General features: G+C 31.3%; 1 protein-coding gene across 1 annotated transcript; it reads right to left on the reverse strand.

Annotated features, from left to right (window-relative positions):
* Positions 1 to 14,783: 14,783 nt before the first annotated feature.
* On the reverse strand, positions 14,784 to 19,150 carry LOC120148112 (bZIP transcription factor TGA10-like). The gene is made up of 11 exons (XM_039161299.1): positions 18,888 to 19,150; positions 18,666 to 18,763; positions 18,512 to 18,591; positions 18,135 to 18,245; positions 17,969 to 18,037; positions 17,644 to 17,703; positions 17,472 to 17,549; positions 17,323 to 17,404; positions 16,956 to 17,227; positions 16,563 to 16,799; positions 14,784 to 14,993 (listed from the first exon to the last, which is right to left on the reverse strand). Exons 1-11 carry the CDS (start codon positions 19,025 to 19,027, stop codon positions 14,844 to 14,846), a joined length of 1,377 nt encoding a protein of 458 aa, XP_039017230.1. The 5' UTR covers positions 19,028 to 19,150; the 3' UTR covers positions 14,784 to 14,843.
* Between the last annotated feature and the right edge of the window lie 1,295 nt (positions 19,151 to 20,445).

The raw sequence follows: 20,445 nt of genomic DNA on the forward strand, positions 1-20,445 counted from the left end.
TTTATTTTTTATGAATATCATAAAGGATCCTCTTAAATCAAAGTTTGGAAATACTATTTTAATGCTTATTATATTTACATTTTAATAGTAATTATATAAATAAAATAATATTTTAATATCATTTCCCACGTAATATTGCATTTTAAAAAGTAAATAATATTAAAAATATGTCAAAATGATACAATATTGTTAATGACATTATTCCCAAAGCCCGTTTTTATTATTCCCAAAATACAATTAAAACAAAATTAAACTTAGCCCTTAATATTTTCAAATCACAATGAAACCCTCCCTTATTATTCCCAAACAAAACATTATACGAAGCAAACCGATCAGAAGCAAAAAATTCTCTTTTTCTATGTAGAAAATTCTCTCTCGTTGCGAAAAAAATTTCTATCATTTTTATGGAAACCATTTTTGGGTGATTCAAAAATAGTCATTGTAAATATATATATTTTTAAAATGGGAATCGTCATAAGTCGTTTTAGGTTTGGTATGACCGAATACCTTTAAATTAGGTATACGTTTAAAATCGATAAAATAAGTTTCGAGAGTCGATTACGTGTGAGGAATGTTAGAGTATCCCACAATTCCAAAAAATTGATATCTTTAGAAAATACATAAAGTTCATTTGGAAAATAATTACGAATACAATGTAACTAAATTTAATGTCACATGTGTATACAATTTTTAAAGAAATATAGTAAACCTAGTTTAGAAGCAACAATTTATGTTTGCACTCATTTAAAAAGAAGGTCCACATCATCTAAGGAGGATGTCACTCTATTACATACAACTAAAAATGTCGCAATCCAACCACTTAGGACACTACTTTTAGCCGACATAACAAAGTAACATTGCCTGAAATTTTTTAAAAGACGAAAACAATTTCCGTGTAATGCAATTTTAAAAACCATTACCACGAAGAAGATCACATCATTATTAGTCACATATAAAAATAATAAGAAATGACTAGGCATAAAGACTAACAAAGAATGAAAGTCTGATTTATTAATCAATTTCGAATTATGTCTAACTTGAAACTAATTAAGAATTTTAAACCACATCTGATAATTAGGGGTGAGCATTCGATCGAGTCGAGTAAAAAAATTCAAGTTGTTCGAGTTGACAAATCGTAATTTACAACTCGAACTTAACTTGAATTTTTTTTCGAGTTGAGTTATTCGAATCGAGTTATTCGAGATTCTATACTAATTTTATTAGAAATTATTTTGAGGGTAGAATATTGATGAGATTATAAAAGAGTCAAGGAATTGAAGGGGAAAAAAGAATCTGTAAACAATTGTAGTCAAAAGACCAAATTGGTTAAAATGAAAAGTTAAGGGACTAAATAAAAAAGAGACTACAATTTTAGTAAAAAATTAAGAATTGAAGTTACATATGTATTCTATTGTGGTATATGAGCATGTGGTTCAAATTTAGTAAACAATGACTTAAAATAAATGATGAATCTAAAAAATAAGGAAAATATGAAAAATTAAGGGGATAAATTGAAAATAAAAAAAATTGTTATATAAAAAGAGGAATTGAAAGTACATATGTATTCTACAATGGTTTATGAGCATATATTTAAATTTGGTAAAATATTAACTTAAAATGAATGAGGAATTGAAGGAATATTGAAATTAGAGACTAAATCGTAAAACTGTCAAAATACTTATTCAAATATTTAGTTTTTCGAGTAACTCAAAATTTCAACTCAAACTTGAAAACCGAATTTATAATTTGAGTTGACTCGAATTACTCGAATCGAATAACTCAAAATTGATTTTTTTCGAGTCGAGTCGAGTTTTGCTCACCCCTACTAATAGCCATCTTAAATTTATGGATTAAATTGAATTAATTAAAACTAGGCCAAAGTTCATTAATCAATTTTGAATCATGAACATAATGAGAATCAATTAAGAAATTAAAGTTAAATTTATTAATAAATTGAATTAATCAATTACAAATTTATTAATCAATTGCAAACTAGCCTAATTGAATCTAATTATGAAATTTAGATCAAATTAATCAACACATACTAAATCAGGGACCTAATTTAGAAAAATAGAAAATAAATGATCAAAAAGATAAAAAAATGCAAGTTAGGGCTCAAGTGAATTGCACATAAAGTTAAAGGACTGAAACGTAAATTTATCCATATAAATGAAACACCTTATTCCTTCTCCGGATGAGTGAGCTGTGGTTCTTCCAAAGGCCAAAATGATACCGCCCATAAAACCACCTTTCATTTCTTCAATTTTCAATTTTTATTTTATGTTTTCCCTCTTCATATTTCTCCTCTCCCTCTCTACAAATTCAAACGGTCTTTCCATCCCTCATCCTCACCATCATTACTGGCTGACCGCTATCGTCGGTGTCCGTTTGTCATCAAAATGCACAGGAAGACTAATCTCGGGCTCCTGACCACGATTTTGGGATGATTTCTCCGGGAAATATTTCATAGTCATCCAATTTAAAGTCAAACATCTCAAATTCTCTTATTCGATATACCAAAATCTGTCGTTGGACCATTATTAGTCTGAAATATGTTGCTACTTCGTTTCCAAACTTCACACCGTTCAAATTGATGTAACAAATCATCGATCCTCGATGAGCATCGTCGCAGCAGGATTTCCAGTACCTATTCCAAAGTATTGTACCGTGACTTAGTGGGTATGTGTATTCATATGACCTTTATGTATTATAATTCCTAAACTTTGAGTTGTATTAATTAATTTAAAATGTGTCATAGAGCACCACTTTATAAAAATGATTTTATTATCGTTTTGAATTATTGATTTTTAAATCATAATTATGAGTATTGATTTCAAAAAAATTGTTAGCCACTTTTGTGGTTCCGTGTGAAATTTTGAAATACGTTTATGAAAAAATTGGTTTTCGCTTAATCAATTTTGAAATGTTCAAACATTAGTCCTAATGGTCATAAAATGACATGCATATCTCCCCCTTAACTTATGACATGAATTCGAGATGATTAAAATTCAATATAGATTATAAGGACTTTATAATCTATTTAGAATCATGCTAAAATGGGATCATGCTAAAACAAGAATCTATCATGCATAATGATTATAAGGACTTTAGAATCATGCTAAAATATGATTAAAGATGTACGACATGAATTCAAGAAAATTTTCAAAAATATTTTCTTGAAAAATTTTGGTTTTGGCATACTTAATCAATTTTGAAATGTTTAAAAATTAGTCCAAAAGGTCATGAAATGATATGCATATCTCCCCCTTAATTTATGCATTGGATAACCATATAGAATCACTTAAGCATGTATAATAATCAATTTTAAGCCAAAAATTTATGTAAAAGCATAAAAATTCAATATTTTGAACTAAGCCATAGGGAATGCTATAAGTTCCTAACTCTCTCCTAAGTTTCCAAAATCTTTCTTTATCTAAAGGCTTTGTGAAAATATCATCTATTTGATGCAAAATATCAACATATTCTATAATTACATATTCCTTAAGGACATGATCTCTAATGAAAGGATGCTTAATTTCAATGTGTTTAGTTATAGAGTGTTGGATGAAATTCTTAGTGAGACAAATTGCACTAGTATTTTCACATTTAATTGGAATGGTACCAACATCAATTCCATAGTCTAAAAGTTGTTATTTCATCCATAAAACTTGTGCACAACAACTATCGACCGAAATGTATTTCGCCTCGGTGGTTGATAATGCAACACTATTTTGTTTCTTAGAAAACCATGAAATTAGCATATTTCCTAGGAATTGACATGTACCGGAGGTGATTTCTCTATCCAATTTGCAACCTCCAAAATCAGTATCCGAGAAGGCATGCAAGCTGAAGTTTGAATCTCTAGGATACCAAAGTCCTAAACTAGGAGTGTCTCTAAGGTATCTAAAGACATGTAAATGAGATTCCTTAGGACAAGATAGATATCTAGCACACAAGGAAACACTAAACATGATATCCGATCTACTTGTGGTAAGATAAATCAAAGAACCAATCATTGACCTATATAATTTAGCATCTACACATTTACCTTGCTCATCTTTGTCAAGCTTTGTTGAAATACTCATGAGAGTAACTTGAGTTTTCACATTCTCTAAGCCAAACTTATTGACATTTCCCTTATGTATCTAGCTTTATTGATGAAGATGCCATCCTTCATTTGCTTGATTTGGAGTCCCAAAAAGTGAGATCTCCCCATTGTGCTCATCTCAAATGTAACTTGTATCAACTTAGAGAATTATTGGCAAAGAATATCATTAGTACTACCAAATATAATATCACCAATACAAATTTGTACTACTATATGTCATTCTCTTTTCTTTTAATAAAAAGTGTAGTATCAACATTCCCTTTAGAAAAACCTTTTTCAATTAAAATTTTTGATAATCTTTCATACCAAGCTCTAGGAGCTTGTTTCAAACCATAAAAAGCTTTTAAAAGTTTGAACACATGGTTTGAAAATTTTGAATCTTCAAAATCGGGAAGTTGTTCAACATACACTTCTTCATTTATAAATCCATTTAGAAAAGCACTTTTGACATCAATTTGATAAAGATTAAAATAATTAAAACATGCAAAAACAAGTGATAATCTAACGACTTCCGTTCTAGCTACGAAATCATATGTTTCATCATAATCAATCCCCTCTTCTTAAGTGTAACCTTGAGCAACTAGTCTAGCTTTATTTCTCACTATGTTACCACTCTCATCTAGTTTGTTTCTATAAACCCATTTAGTACCTATAGTAGATTTATTATAAGGCCTTTCAACTAATGTCCATATTTTACTTCTCTCAAATTGATTTAACTCTTCTTGTATAGCCATAATCCAATGTTTATAATTTAATGCTTCTTTGACATTCTTAGGATCTGTACATGAGATAAATGCAATATAATTACAAACATTCTTAAAGAAAGATTTAGTGGTTACCCCTTTGGATGGATCACCCAAAATTTCACCATATTTGACATGGTTTTACTCTATTGGGTATGAAACCTCTCTTTCCTATAGAGTTAGATTTTAGATATCATCTTGATTTTGCTCATTCTTTACTTCTTTCAATCATGATTTACCAACTTCATTTAAATTTCAGATACCTAGATCATCATCAACACAAGAATCCTTCCTCGGAAAGGTGTTATCATCGAAAACATGTATAGACTCTTTTACCACTAGAGTTTTTTTTATTAAAGACTCGATAAGCTTTATAATTTGAAGAATAACCAAGAAAAATTCCTTTATCACTTTTTGCATAAAATTTGCCAAGATTATCTTTTCCATTATTCAAAACAATATGAAAATAACTAATGTTAGGCTTTTATTTTTGAAAAGTTCATATAGAGTTTTCTTTAAAATAGTCCTAATCATTACTCTATTAATCACATAACAAGTGGTATTTGTGGTTTTCACCCAAAAATATTTTGGCAAATTGTTTTCACAAAGCATGGTCATATCCGTTTCCTCTAAAGTTCTATTTTTCCTATCAACAACTCCATTTTATTGATGGGTTTTAGGGGTTGAAAAATTATGACTAATTTCATTAGAATTACAAAATTCACCAAAACTAAGATTTTGAAATTTGATTTCATAGTCACACCTAACACTTGAAATTGAGTAACATTTTTCATTTTGATTTATTTTAGAGAAAGTGATGAAATTTTCCAATTCTTTATCTTTTGTACTTAAGAAAAAAACCCCAAGTAAATCTAGAATATTCATCTACTAAGACAAATGAATATTGTTTTCCACCCAAGCTAATAGTTCTAATAGGCCCAAAAAGATCTATATGAATCAATTTTAATACTATACTAGAAGATACATCATTAATAGTTTTAAAAGATCTTTTGTGTTTTCCCTTAGCACATGCATCACAAATCTTCAAGATCAAATTTTATCTTAGGCAAACCTCTTACTAGATTACCTTGAACAAGTTTTTGTAAAGCACTCATGCTAGCATGTCCTAGTTTTCTATGCCACAACCAACAACCATGCTCATCCTTAGCAACCAAGCATACATTAGAAGTATCAGTATTATCTAGATGCACCATGGAGATATATCATATCCTATGACTAACAAACATAATCAATTAGATGCAATGTTAATAATTTTGCAACCATTAGACTCAAATAAGACATTGTATCCCTTATCACATAATTAACTAATACTAAGTAGATTATGCTTTAACCCAATAACATACAAAATATTTTCAAATGAGTATGAAAGAGTTGTTACCAATAGAACCAATTCCTTAAAATGTGACATTTTGAGTTGTCACCAAAGGTTACTACTCCTCCAATTTTATCTTTAAGCTCCAAGAAACAACTCTTATCACCAGTCATGTGTCTTGAGCATCCACTATCAAGGTACCATGAATTTGAACTTTTTCTTTGTTCCTTGTAGCAACCCTCCACCTAGAAACATTGATTAATTTTTGATTTTTGGTACCCAAATTCTTTTGGGTCTATTAACATTAGTTCCCAATAATCTTGTCCCCTTTGGTATCCATTTTCAAGGATATCCTTATCATTAGTAGCAATGTGTCCTTTGGGGGGGGACCATATACTTCTAATAATTTTTCTATATGAGGTTTGTTGAGATTTCAAGAGGCTCAAATTGATAACCGAAAAAGTATAAAGGGGTAATTGGCAATAATTTTGACAAGAGAGTAAGGAGAGAAAAAGATATAAAGATAAGGCACAATGATTTAAAGTGGTTCGACTTATCAACCAAGTCTACATCCACTACCTTATCTATTCACTAAGGATTTTCTAACAAATTCACTAATTTGTTCTTTCTTTTTCAAGGCAAAGAGATAACCATTACAACTCCCTATCTTTTCAATTGGCTAAGATAGAACCAAAACCCTTTACAATAAAGGAAAGAAAAATGTAAACAAGAAAACCCTTTAAGGTAGGTGTTTACAAGAATTAAGATCACAAAGAACAAATATTTACAAGAGAGAATGAAAATAAGAATGAAAGACTTCTTCTCTTGTGTTTGAATACTTGGATAGGTTCTCTAACCTTCTTTAAGTGTCTTGAACTTGTATTTATATGTTGGAATCATGTTGTGGCCGTTTCTAGCCGTTAGGGGTTGTTTAGAGCCTTTTGGGGATGAAAACTCTGCAAAATAAAACTACCAGTACAAAGGGTATCGATATTCCTAAAGGGAGTATCGGTACTACCTTTGTTTATTTTAAATAAACTAGCTGTTAACTAGCCGTTGGGACTTATGTTATCGACACTACACATATGGTATCGATACTACTATGTAAAGTAGTATCGATACCCCTTTGGGTATCGATATCATTTTTGCATTCTGAAATTTGAGCAATGCTGGTAGTATCAGTACTACCTAAATAGTATCGATACTTCCCTTACCTTTGGTATTAGTACCATATGAACAATATTGGTACTTGTTCATTAGGTATCGATACTGTAAGAACAATATCGATACTACTTGTACAAAAACGTATTTTGTGCTCAATTCCACTTTTAAGGACTTTGAATTATTTTTGAAAACTTTGAAACTTTTGAAAAAATTCAATTCAAGTCCAAAAACATTTTTCCTTAATTGCTATATCAAAATATAGTTAAACAATCTCCCCTTTTTTGATATAACAAAACATTTGAAAAATTTGTTTTTGGCAAAACTCCCCTTAATAAAACGTTTAATGAAAAAGATACCAATGGTTGGAAAATGTATGAAAATGTTCAGCTCCCCCTTTTTCATTAAGAAATTGAATTTTTCAAACCATACTTCTCTCCCTTTTTGTTAGATCAAAAAGAATTCAGCTTTAAAGTTCTAAAATAACTTTTGAGAGTAAGTGATAAATTTGACATTAAAAGGATTTGAAAAATCAAAGCCCCCCCTCAAAAAGTGCATTCCAAACAAAATTAGTTTTAAAATCTTGACACTTAAACAAAATTAAATTTCAAAAAAGAGTAACAAAAATGTTAGTAACACATGAAATTCAATATATCCAAGTCTAAAATACTTTATGCAATACCAATAATTGAAATTAAGTACATGTGCATAAAGATTTCAAAAATGTTATGCATTTGAAGAATTTGATATCAATTGTTAGAGAGATATCTTTAACATTTAAAACATATGCATAAACATTTAAATTTATGTAAAAAATTTAAAATTTGTACAAACAAAGCATTTGAAAAATTGATATCAATTGTTAGAGAGATATCATTTGCATTGAAAATCAATTTTGACCAAAATTCATTATGATGAACTGAAAATTATGAAAAATCATTAAAAATTTAAAATGTTAATCATAAAGCACTTTTGAACATACATGAGATTAAAAAAACAACGCATAATCATTTAAAATCAAAACTCATGCATGTTTAAATTAAAATGAGCAACCAAATAACAAAAATAAAAGCATTAAGCTTAGATGTTACCCATTCATTTTCAATTGTGACTAGAGCATCTCAATTTCTTCATTTTCATTACCATTGCTCCCACACACCTACAAGAGACATGTAAGTAGATTTTGGTATCAAAATTGCTTTGGATCCTTGGTCGTTAGTTTTAATGCCCCTTGTTTCCTTAGGAACTCATACTTGTCTAATTTTAAAAGCTTTTCTTTTCTTTATGGGACAAGTATGTTCCAAATAACCATAAAAATGACAATGTGAGCATTTTGCCATTTTCAAACATAACGAGTTGTTTTTAGAAGTTAATTATTTTTCTTTTGTTAAGCTCTCAAGCTTAACTTTTAAATCAAAATTTTCTTTTTCTAAATCATTGATTTTGACTTTTGAAATCTCTAAATAATTTTTCAAAAGTTCATTTTGATTTCAAAACCAAATCATTTTCAACTTTAAGTTTTGAAATTAATTTCTTATATTTGGAATTCATGGTCTCAAATTCCAAATACAACTCATTATAAGCATCTTGTAACTCATCAAAAGAATGTGAATTTAAATCATTAGAGTTAGAAGATACCATTGAATCTTCTTCGATGGCCATGAGGAATAGGTTGGTTACTTCATCTTAATCATTGGAGTCATCTTCATCACTCTAAGTCACCACAAATTCCTTTTTCTTGTTTGTTCCCTTCTTCTTTAGGAGAGGGCATTCATGCTTGACATGCCCATTTCTTTGACAATTGAAGCACATCGGGGGACCTTTCTTCTTGGTTGATTCATGCTTCACTTCCTTGGAAGGCATGAATCTCTTGAACTTTTTAAAGAGTTTGACCATCTTTTCTTCTTCTTAATAGTCTTCATCCACTTCTTCACTTGAATCTTGATAGCTCTCATTGGTGGCCTCGAAGGTAATGCCTATCTCCTTCTTCTTCTTGTTTTGGTTCTCTTCATCTTCTTCCACTTCATTCACCATCAACTCATGAGTGAGAAGAGAACCAATTAGCTCGTCTAGTGTGAGAGACTTTAGGTCTCTAGCTTCGATAATCACCGTCTTCTTTGATTGCCAAGACTTTGTTAGAAAGTAAATCATCTTCTTCACAAGCTCTTCATTGGAGAATACTTCTCCAAATCCTCTGAGACCATTGCAAATCACAAAAAATCTATCCGTCATAGCTTTGATGTTTTCATCGGGTTTCATCTTGAAATTCTCATAGCTATGGTTGAGAAGACTTATCTTGGTTTCCCTCACTTCATCGATCTTTCATGAGTGACTTGGAGCTTATCTCATATCTCCTTGGCATTGGAACAAGAGGAGACTCTTCCATATTCATCCGGGCCTAATGCAGAAAAGAGGATCTGCATAGCCTTGGCATTGAGCTGGAACTCCTTATTCTCTCCATCACTCCATCACTCCAATCGTCCATCTCGTCGGTTGGAATGGTGTATCTTTTAATGATCAAATTCCAAGCTCCTAGATCATTGGCTTGAATGAAGAGCATCATCCTATTTTTCCAATAGGCATAATTTGCTCCATTGAAGTAGGGTGGCTTATTGACCAATTGTTAATCTTCAATGTAGTAGGCATCGGAGGTTGAAGCCATTTCTTTGTTGGTTCCTTTGAGAATTGGTAGACCTTCTTCTAGGAATGTCTCAATGTGGTTAAACCTTCTAAAGAGTTAGGCTCTAATACCAATTGTTGGGATTTGAAGAGGCTCAAATTGACAACCGAAAAAGTACAAAGGGGTAATTGGCAATAATTTTGATAACGGAGTAAGGAGAGCAAAAGATATAAAGATAAGGCATAATGATTTAAAGTGGTTCGACTTATCAACCAAGTCTACATCCACTACCTTAGCTCCTCATTAAGAATTTTCTAACAAATTCACTAATTTGTTCTTTCTTTTTCAAGGACAAAGAGATAACCTTTACAACTCCCTATATTTTCAATTGGCTAAGATAGAACCAAAAACCCTTTAATGAAGGTATTTACAAGAATTAAGCTCACAAAGAATAAATATTTACAAGAGAGAATGAAAATAAGAATAAAACACTTCTTCTCTTGTGTTTGAATGCTTGGATAGGTTCTTTAACCTTCTTCAAGTTCCTTAAACTTGTATTTATACGTTGGAATCTTGTTGTGGTCGTTTCTAGATGTTAGGGGTTGTTTAAAACCGTTTGGGGATGAAAACTCTACAAAATAAAAATGCTCAGTACAGAGGGTATCGATACTCCTAAAGGGAGTTTGGTACTCCTAAAGGGAGTATCGGTACTACCTTTGTTTATTTTAAATAAACTAGTCGTTGGGCCTTATGGTATCGATACTACACATATGGTATCGATATTACTATGTGAAGTAGTATTGGTACCCCTTTGGGTATCAGTACCATTTTTGCATTCTGGAATTTGAGCAATGCTGGTAGTATCGGTACTACCTAGAGAGTATTGATACTTCTATTACCTTTGGTATCGATACCATATGAATAATATCAGTACTTTTTCATTATGTATCGATACTGTAAGAACAATATCGATACTACTTGTACAAAAGAATATTTTGTGCTCAATCCCACTTTTAAGGACTTTTGAATTATTTTTGAAATCTTTGAAAACTTTTGAACAGATTCAATTCAAGTCCAAAAACATTTTACCTTAATTGTTATATCAAAAATATAGTTCAACAAGGTTCTTTGGGGACCTATATGCTTGTAATAATTAAAGCAATTTTTAACATAGTTGGGATTTGAGTGTTATCCTTTTTTTGTCCCAACATGGTTAAAACAAGCTTTAAGATCATCAAGTTTCTTTTAAAGATCATCATGAACCTTTGAAAATAACTTATGCAATTCTTGATTTTTCTTTTCAAACTCTTTAAGTTTGACTTGCTTATCTTTGACTTGACTTTCAAGTTCAAGATTAGTCTTTAAAAGCATATCATTTTTGTCTTTCAATTTTGAAATATTTTCTTATGCTTAGAAATCATGTTCTCAAATTCTAAGGCTAATTCATCATAAGCCTCTTCAAATTCATCAAAGGAATAATCATTTGAAATAGATGAATTAGAGGTTACCTTAGAATCATCCTCTATGGCCATGAGACACAAGTTGTCTACTCCTTCTTCCTCATCATTAAAGGACTCATCATCACTTCATGTAGCTACATGTGCCTTGGTTTCTTCTTGGAGGATCCATTTTTCTTCGATTATGGGAAATCAAACTTGACATGCCCGAGCTTTTTGCACTCATAGAAAATAATATAATCATTCTCCTTGGATTTATTTTTGAAGCCATCCTTTCTTTGGAATCTCTTTCCTTTGTTAGACCTCATGAATCTCTTAAATATTTTGGCAAACATTGTTATTTCTTCATCTCCATCATTTTCATTTGAGTCACTTTCTTCCTTTGTAGACTTAAGAGTAGCACTAACATTTTTATTTATTTTCTTCATTTTTTTTTCTCTTGTTCTTCTTCTTCCTTCACCATCATCCCACGAGTGATCAAAGACCTAATGAGCTTATCTAGATTGAGAGTTTTTAGATTCTTTGTTTCAGCAATGGTAGTCTTCTTAGATTTCCATGACTTTGGAAGACTATATATCATCTTGCTAACAAGTTTCTAATTAGGAATGACTTCTCCAAAACCTTTTAGACCATTGACAATAACAAAAAATAGATTGATCATGCTTTTAATATCCTCATTCGGTCTCATATTGAACTTTTCATAATTATGATTGAGAAGACTAATCTTAGTTTCTCTTACCTCATTAGTTCCTTCATTAATAACTTCAAGTTTGTCCCAAATCTTCTTGGAATTTGTACAAGATGAAACTCTCTCATATTCATCGAGGCTAAGTGTACAAAATAGAATGTGTATTGCCTTTGCATTGAGTTGGAACAATTTTCTTTCTTCTTCACTCTATTCCGCCATAGCTATAGTTTGAGTAGAATATCCACTCAACATGATGCTCCAAGCTTCCAAATCACTATCTTGGATGAAAAACATCATCATATTCTTCTAATAAGCATAGTTGGCTCCATTGAAGTAAGGAGACTTGTTGATAAGTTGGAAATTATTGACAACATCAAATCTTGGTAAATAGACCATGGATGACTTGATTTATGACTTGAATCAACTAAGATCTTCTCAAGAGGTGGTAAGAACTTCTAATAAGCTTGGCTATGATACCAATTGTTGAGTTAAATAATCAAGAAAAATGGTGAAGAGGGGGTGATTTGGCAATAAAAATTTGTTTGAAGCTTAAGCAAGAATTGAGAAATTGATACAAGAGATTTAGAGTGGTTCAACTTCCTTAATGAAGTTTATATACACTACCTTAGCTTCTTAACTAAGGATTTCAACAAATTCACTAATTTGCAAAGTTTAACCTTACACAATAATAGGACTTATACCCCAAAGTCTTTAATGTTCAACCCTTCCCAAGAAGTAATTACAAATGAGAAAACTTTTGAATATCTTCACAAAGGTATTTGTTTGCAAATTGAAGCTCTAACACGCCCAAGAACACTAGAATAAAAATTACAATGAAATGAATAATGTTCAATGTAAGAAAGACAGAAAATGAATATGAATTTTCCTTTCATTGATCTTTGATTGTTAGAATAGCTTTCTTGTCTTTTCTTAGCTGTTTAAAGACCCCTTTTATTTGTCCTCATTGATTTCAAGCTATTTGTGGTTATTAGAGGGAGTTTGGAGCCGTTTGAAGCATTAAATTTGCGTATTGAATAAAACCTGCAAGAGGTTTCGAAACTATCTAGGAGGTTTTTGAAACCTTCCTTTCAAAAAATTGACCGTTAAGCAGGGGGTTTCGAAACCTGTGAGGGGGTTTCAAAACCTTAAGGCCAATTTTGGCTACTGCCTTAGGGGTTTCGAAACAACCTAAGGTGGGCTTCGAAACCAGGTCCAAAAATTCTTAAAAATATCCTTTTTTTCATGTTTAAAAAATATTTTTAAAAACTTTAAAATTTCAAAAACAATTTTAAATTTATTTTTGATATTTTGATCCTTAAAAATTATTTTTACAAACTTGAAAATTCTTGAATCCAATAAAATATTAATTTTACAAAATTTGCAATTTAATCCTATGTTATATCAAAATCATTTAAGTACATTTATCAATAATGTTATCATAAATATGATATAAATTAAGTGACCAATTATGTTATAAAGTCATAAGGTATTAAAAATGTCATGTAAATAAAAGTGTAGATACTATTAATGTTTTATTTATAATTTGATGAGGGGTAGAGTTACAAGTACAAACAATAACTAATTCTTAAATCAGCTATATAAAGAGGTTATGATCCCCAAGAAATAGAAAATCTCGTATTTTACTCTTATCACCGTCAGAGAGTTTATACTTAAGAGAACTCTATCTTCTTGGAAGATATACTCAAGGATTCCAACCTATCAATTAATTCAAATACGCTTCCAAAAATCTAGTATTTATTATTCTTGGTGATTTGGCATGATTATATCCTAACTGATTTTCATATATTATGATTCCAGTTCTAACAAATGCATGTATTGCTGCAAAAATAACATTGTTAGCATTAACTACCATGTAATAATCAATTAATGGAGGAAATAGAATAATTTATTGTGTCGTAGTATGAAAGGCAATGCCTTATAAGTAATTTCGTCTGAATTGGTGTAATCCCAAAAATGGACGTTACCCATTAAGGGTAACACAATCTTGCAAACTTCGTATGCCCAAATCAAGGAAGTGAGAACTCGCTTGTGTTGCACTCTTCAATACAAAAATTCCGTAAGGGAAATAATAAAACTATTTGTTTCTATGTATTCTATTAGGAAGAGAGATTTCCCTTTTATAAGAACAGTAGAAAGTTAAAGTTGTCAAATAACAACCACCTACTCCAGTTACTCCCTAAAAATGCATAACATATTCGCTAAAATATCTCTCCATTATCTGCATTACCAACAATAAGGTGTGATAATTGACCAAGTTATAACAAATCGATAAAATTAATGGTCAATTTTTTATTTTCTAGACCTCAAGGGAAACAAAAACTTACTCAAACATTAATAATTATTTATGTATTTTTTACCCTTATTTTTAGCCAAAAAGGAAAATCTATTAGTTTTGTGTTTTATTATAGCAAAAGCTAAAATACGAAACAATAGCTTTCGTCTATACTCTCAACTATTCTTATGAACCAATTCTCTCTCTTTTCTATGAGTCAGAAATGGCTGCAAAATCACTGGTTTTCTTTTTTCAAATTCCGTCTACAAAAATCATTGTAATATGAAAGAGGGATTTCTAATTCTTCAGTTTAAATTCTGAATCTATTTTTAATTATTGGTCTATCTATACATCTCTCTATGTAGAAAGGGGGAATATATATATAAGGGTAAGAATTAATAATGATAATTATAATCTGGAGTAAAAAGATACGAAAGTAGCTAGGTCGGTCGAGGTCGAGCCAACCAAACTGAGCTGAGATCTCTTAGGCGATGGAAATACTGGGTGATCGCCAACAAACATCTTGCAGATTGATGGATTGTCAACATGTGATGTAATCGGAGGATAGCTTGATGTCTCAGATTATCTGCCTGCAAAAGTAAAATATATGTTAAATTAAAGGGACAAAATATCAAGTCAAATTAATTTATATGAAGTCCAAAATCTCTTTCAATAACTTGGACTGCAACATTAAGACTAACACGTGCTACCTTGACTTTGAGGACAGAATTTAAGATAGATTTGCTTAGTAATTGCCCATCCACTTGTGTACCTTGTCAAATTCTAGAAGAAGACACCTCTTGAAAATTTAAAATTCTCATATAATTTAGATATATATTTTTTATTTTATATTAGTTATCTAATTTTATCACTATTAAATATTTAATGTAATTTCCTAAATTTCACGCTTCTTGATATGATATAAAATCTTACGTCCGGCTTTGGTTTTAAGAGATAATTCCAAGCTGATCATTCACTTAAAGCTTGTTAATTTCATTTTGAACCCATTCTTCGAAGGTACTTTGCTTACAGAAACTTGAAAATCTAATAAGCTATAGTTCTGCAGGTGACTCTTGACTTATCATGCTTTCCATGGATATCGCTCAGAATTTGACCGAAGGGATCCTAAATCCTTATGATTTAAGGTTTTTTTTGGACGCATAATTTCAAAAGGCTTAGGACCCACCTACCTAAACCGTCGACAAGTTGAACAAGAAATACCCTGATCACCACAATGACCAAGTTAACTAAATGCTCTATCAAAGATCAAACAACATCATTTATTGATCAAGTAAAGCTCAATCGTTTTCAGAACCATAAAAGAACATACAATACTTCTCCAGTCTGAAAAAAAATTCAAATTTGAACTCCAAAATCCACATAAATTCGTTGTTTTCTTTTCTTTTTATTGAAAGAGTTGGGGTTTAAATCTTTCAGCCTCATTAATCACAATAGCCCATTTTTATTACTTGAGATAAACATGAAAGATTGAAGGGATTTTTTAACAGTATGGGATGATTACGAGGTAGTATCTGTTTAAAACTTTCTCAACTAATCGACAACACATTGCAAACACAGTTACTCAAACTTAAATTTTTTAAGCAGAAGAAGATGGGTTCAAAAGAATAAAATTAATTGACTGTGGATAGACTTGGACATGTTGGGGAAGACTTGGCCTAACGCAAAGAAAGTTCAAGAAAGAACGTTGTGTCTTTAAGTCAAACCGTTACGACTATGACATCAACATATATATATAACATTATTTAAGAGATAGAGAGAGAGAGCACCAGCATGTGAAAATGCAAATATTCTTAGACTTGGTGGTAACAATCAGGTGACAAGTTCATTAATCTCTCTACAAATTGTCATGATTGCTAATTGGAAAAATAATATGCCCATTGTTTCAAATATAAGAAATTCCTACAGGTGTTTTAAGTCTTGAATGCTATAAACATACACTAATCTATTGCATATGTGAACCAAAATATCTGATGAGTTAACCTAGAAGATAGGTACCACATATGTGAACCACCAAAGCCATTATAAGGATGGAGTAATTTCATGGAAAGCTTATATATGCTGATCATGAATTCATCATCATTCATGGGGCTGGGGGTCCACAAGCACATCATCCATGATAACAGAATAGGAGTAAATACCTGTGTAACAAAATCTTCAAGGGTGGAGAGCTTGTTGATGGCCATAGCCATTTGGCCCATGTAGTTAGTCATGCTAGGAGGGCAGCTCAGTGAGTCAGATATGATATCTGAAAGAGATTTGTTCATTGCTTCCAGGCCTTGTGTTAGAGCTTCTTCTGCTTCATGTGTCGACTGCTGCAACCCACATATCCCTATTATCTGCTGCTCCGTCAGTGCCTCTATCTCATTCAATATAACCTGAAAAATAATAACAAGAAAACTATAAATCTATGGTAGTGATTACATAATTTAAATAACATCCACTATGTCCGTTATCGTGATAAATTCAACGTAACCGAGCAACTGCAATTTATATCCGATTTTAGACTTCAAGTTTGGGTGTTATTAAGTTACCTTGATGAGTTGAGATGGGCGAAACCCGCCCATCCACATGAAACATCGTTCAGCAGGAGTCATCCACGTACCAGACACAAGGTGAAAGACGTCGGTTTTAGCCAGCATGCTTTTAAGGTTCATCACATGGTCCAAGTGTGCTAAACAGTTGTCGACCAAGATCCCAAGCTCATTCTCCGGTACATGCTGATGAACTGCTGCTCTAAGCTCGCACATTACTCGATCATGCTCTTCTCGCCATCTTGCGTACTCCATGTCAAACATGGCAGCATCTGAAGCATAAAATCCCAGTTCATAAACATATATATAGCCATTATTAAAAATCCAAAATATGAAGACGGCTCATTTATATTTATAGTATATAAACCTGGGCTTATGTTGTTAATACCAACAGGAAGGCTTTGGTCTCCTCCTAGGGCTAGGATATTACCACCGCCAAAGAACACGCCCTAAACAGAAAAACAAATAATCTCAAATATATAGAGAAACAACATATATAATATCAAATAATCTCACTTGAGCTCTGGCTCTTTGAATTTCTTGTTCCAGTTGGGTAAGCTTAACCCTACTCGACTCTAACTGCTGAACATATGCCTGTCATCGAATTAACAGCAAAAATAAATGAACGAACTCCAGAAATAATGCTTTGGTAATTTCTTTCATTAAAGCTTTGTTTAAATGAGATGACCTTTTTTCTTAGCCGGCTTTTCCTTGCTGCTTCTCTATTCTGAGCAAGTCTTCTTAATGTCTGATGGGAAATGATACAGATAAACTACATTAATCAAGACTTGTTTTCCATTTAAAGAAACCAAGAATAAAGGTCCTATATAGGAAGAGGGATTTAAATGAAAATTGTAATCGTGTTTTTGGTTATGTTTATTGCGGTCACTGACATATTAAATATTATTGCGGTCATTGAGTATGTGGTCATATAATAACTATTTCATATGACACAAATCCATTACGATAACGGATTGCTATTTAAATTCCAGTCAGAAGGCAGAAGAATTAACCTTAGTGTCTGGCGTGTTGGGTCCTTCTTGCTCAGAACTTGATGTTGGCCCTTTACTATTCCCCTCACGCTGCCAAATTAAAACATGGATTTGTTAGTAAATCAAAATCAAAACATATGAATTAATTCATTTGTTTTTTTTAATATGAAGAGCTAGCCTATCATACCTTGACAACTTTAACTGCCCCATCATTTCTGGCGTTGGCCAACTCCATCGACGACTCTGATGGTCTCTTTGAACAACTGTTAGTTGCTGGAGAAACTAGTCCTGTATTTGTCTACCAAACAAATATCAGGTAAAAAGAAAATAACACTTGAGAAAATTATTAGTATTTGCAACATCTACCAACATAAAACTTTTTTTTATTAGTGTAAGTTTATTGCAAGGTTGTACTTGTTCGAAATATTCTCAATCATAAGACAATAAATACTCAAACACCCCTATAAACACCCGGCTTGAATCAAAGACATCTAGGCCGTCTGATGGTGCGTCTGATGGTGCACCAACATACAACTCTAAATACTCAATAATAATAATTTTCACCTTTGCTGATGATGGTGGCTCAACATGCATAGGCTGAGAACGGAAAATGTTGAGAGTGGGAGGCTTCATTCCAGAGTTATCTGCGTATATAAATCCTCAAGACCCATTAACTCAACAATAAAAAAGAAGCGGGAGTGGTAGAGACAGGACTCACTTGTCTCGTGTTGAATAGTAGAAAGGTCTTGTCCGTCAAGATAGAGTAAAAGGGATTGATCTAATTCACCCAAATCATAAGATCCACTGTCTTTGCTTCTGCTTACCCTCAACAAAAACAAGAAACATGATATTAAAATCTTTAAGCGTTTCCACTAAGGAAAGAAGAAAATAAAAAAAGAGGGGTTGGGTTTGTGTAGTTTTGCACTGAGAAAGAACTTACATTAAGTTGTCGGGGATGGAAGATGAAGACGACGATTGCATCATTGCATAAGGAAGCTGATTCAGATGATGTTGATTATTTTGTTGACGTTGTTTCAGTAGGATAGATTGGTTCATGTAATTGTCTCCACGGGTACCCATCAACCAAAGTTAAGCTAAACTTGTAGTACTTGAAGATCTCTTGAATTCAGAATTAATAACGAAACCAGCTTCCTTTTTATATCATTTTTTTTCACCTCCACCACCATCATCTAACCAGTCATGATACATACAGTCAGAGAGAACACAAAAACAAGGAAAAGAAAAAAACAAGTGGAACTTGTAATCACGGAAACAAAAGGAAAACCCCCTTTTATATCTCTATAAATGAGTATGACTTTCTTAAAATAAAATAAGACCAATTTGTTAGAATTTTCATTTATTTATTTTTAGGATAAATTACACGTTTAGTAACTTAACTTTCATTTTTTTTCTATTTTAGTCATCCAACTATTTTCTTTCGAAATCCTACCTAATGTTTTTTATTTTATTTTAGTCATCCAACTATTAAAAAAATAATGATGATGTTGATGTGTCGCCATAAGATAATGTCACATCATCGTTAAATAAATAAATATCACATCAGTGGTTCTGTTAATTTTTAAATGATGGATGATCAAAATAAAACCAAAACGTAATATTAAGTATGATTTGAAAAAATATTTGAATGACCAAAATGAAATAAAAGGATAATTAAGGTACTAACCGCATAGTTTACCATTTAGACACCGCTTATTTGGAATGTCTATAATGACCTTACCAAAAATCATATTGATTATTGGCATTTTTCATGCATACACGTAGATGTTGCGGTGGCAACAAGCCAACAGCAGTTCCTTTTTTACATTATATATATCTTATTGATTAAAAATATTTGAATAAAAGTATAAACACATTAAAGTAGTTTGGTTTTGGAAGATTGGTGAACCCAAAAAGTCAATGCACTAGAATAAGAGAGTAATCATAGACTATTTTATTATAGGGAAAAAATGAGGAAATTAAGTTGTTCATTGAATTCAACCTTAACTTAGACAAGATATCATGTAGAATTTTGGACATTTTGGACTTAAGAGAAGTTCTTTATTTTCTTAGGGTTTAGTTGGATTAAATCAATCAACAAATACATATTTTGAATGGGAATTCAAATTAATCACCTGTTTCTTTTCAAAAGATTGGAATGATATTTATTTTTCGATAAAATAAGTTTGATTTATCATTACAAAATAAGTTCGTTAACATTTTGCTCGTCCCGTGCTTGTTTAAAAAATTGTTACTCGACTCATTGCTGGTTAAACTCTCTAATGTTTTTACCTTATTTTCTTAACTACTTGTAAAATCTATTAATACTATATAGAGCTTAACATAAACATAAATTAATAAATTTAACAAAAAATTATCAAAGATTGTATGAAGCAATTTCACAGTCTAAACTTCAAAGCTACAATCAACAAATATATTAAAATAATAAATATAGTTTATTTTTGGGTATAGTAAAATATTAATTAATAATTTAGTATTTT

Source organism: Hibiscus syriacus, unplaced genomic scaffold, assembly GCF_006381635.1.
Source record: "Hibiscus syriacus cultivar Baekdansim isolate YM2019G1 unplaced genomic scaffold, ASM638163v2 tig00110949_pilon, whole genome shotgun sequence".
In the NCBI taxonomy this organism is placed as follows: Eukaryota; Viridiplantae; Streptophyta; class Magnoliopsida; order Malvales; family Malvaceae; genus Hibiscus; species Hibiscus syriacus.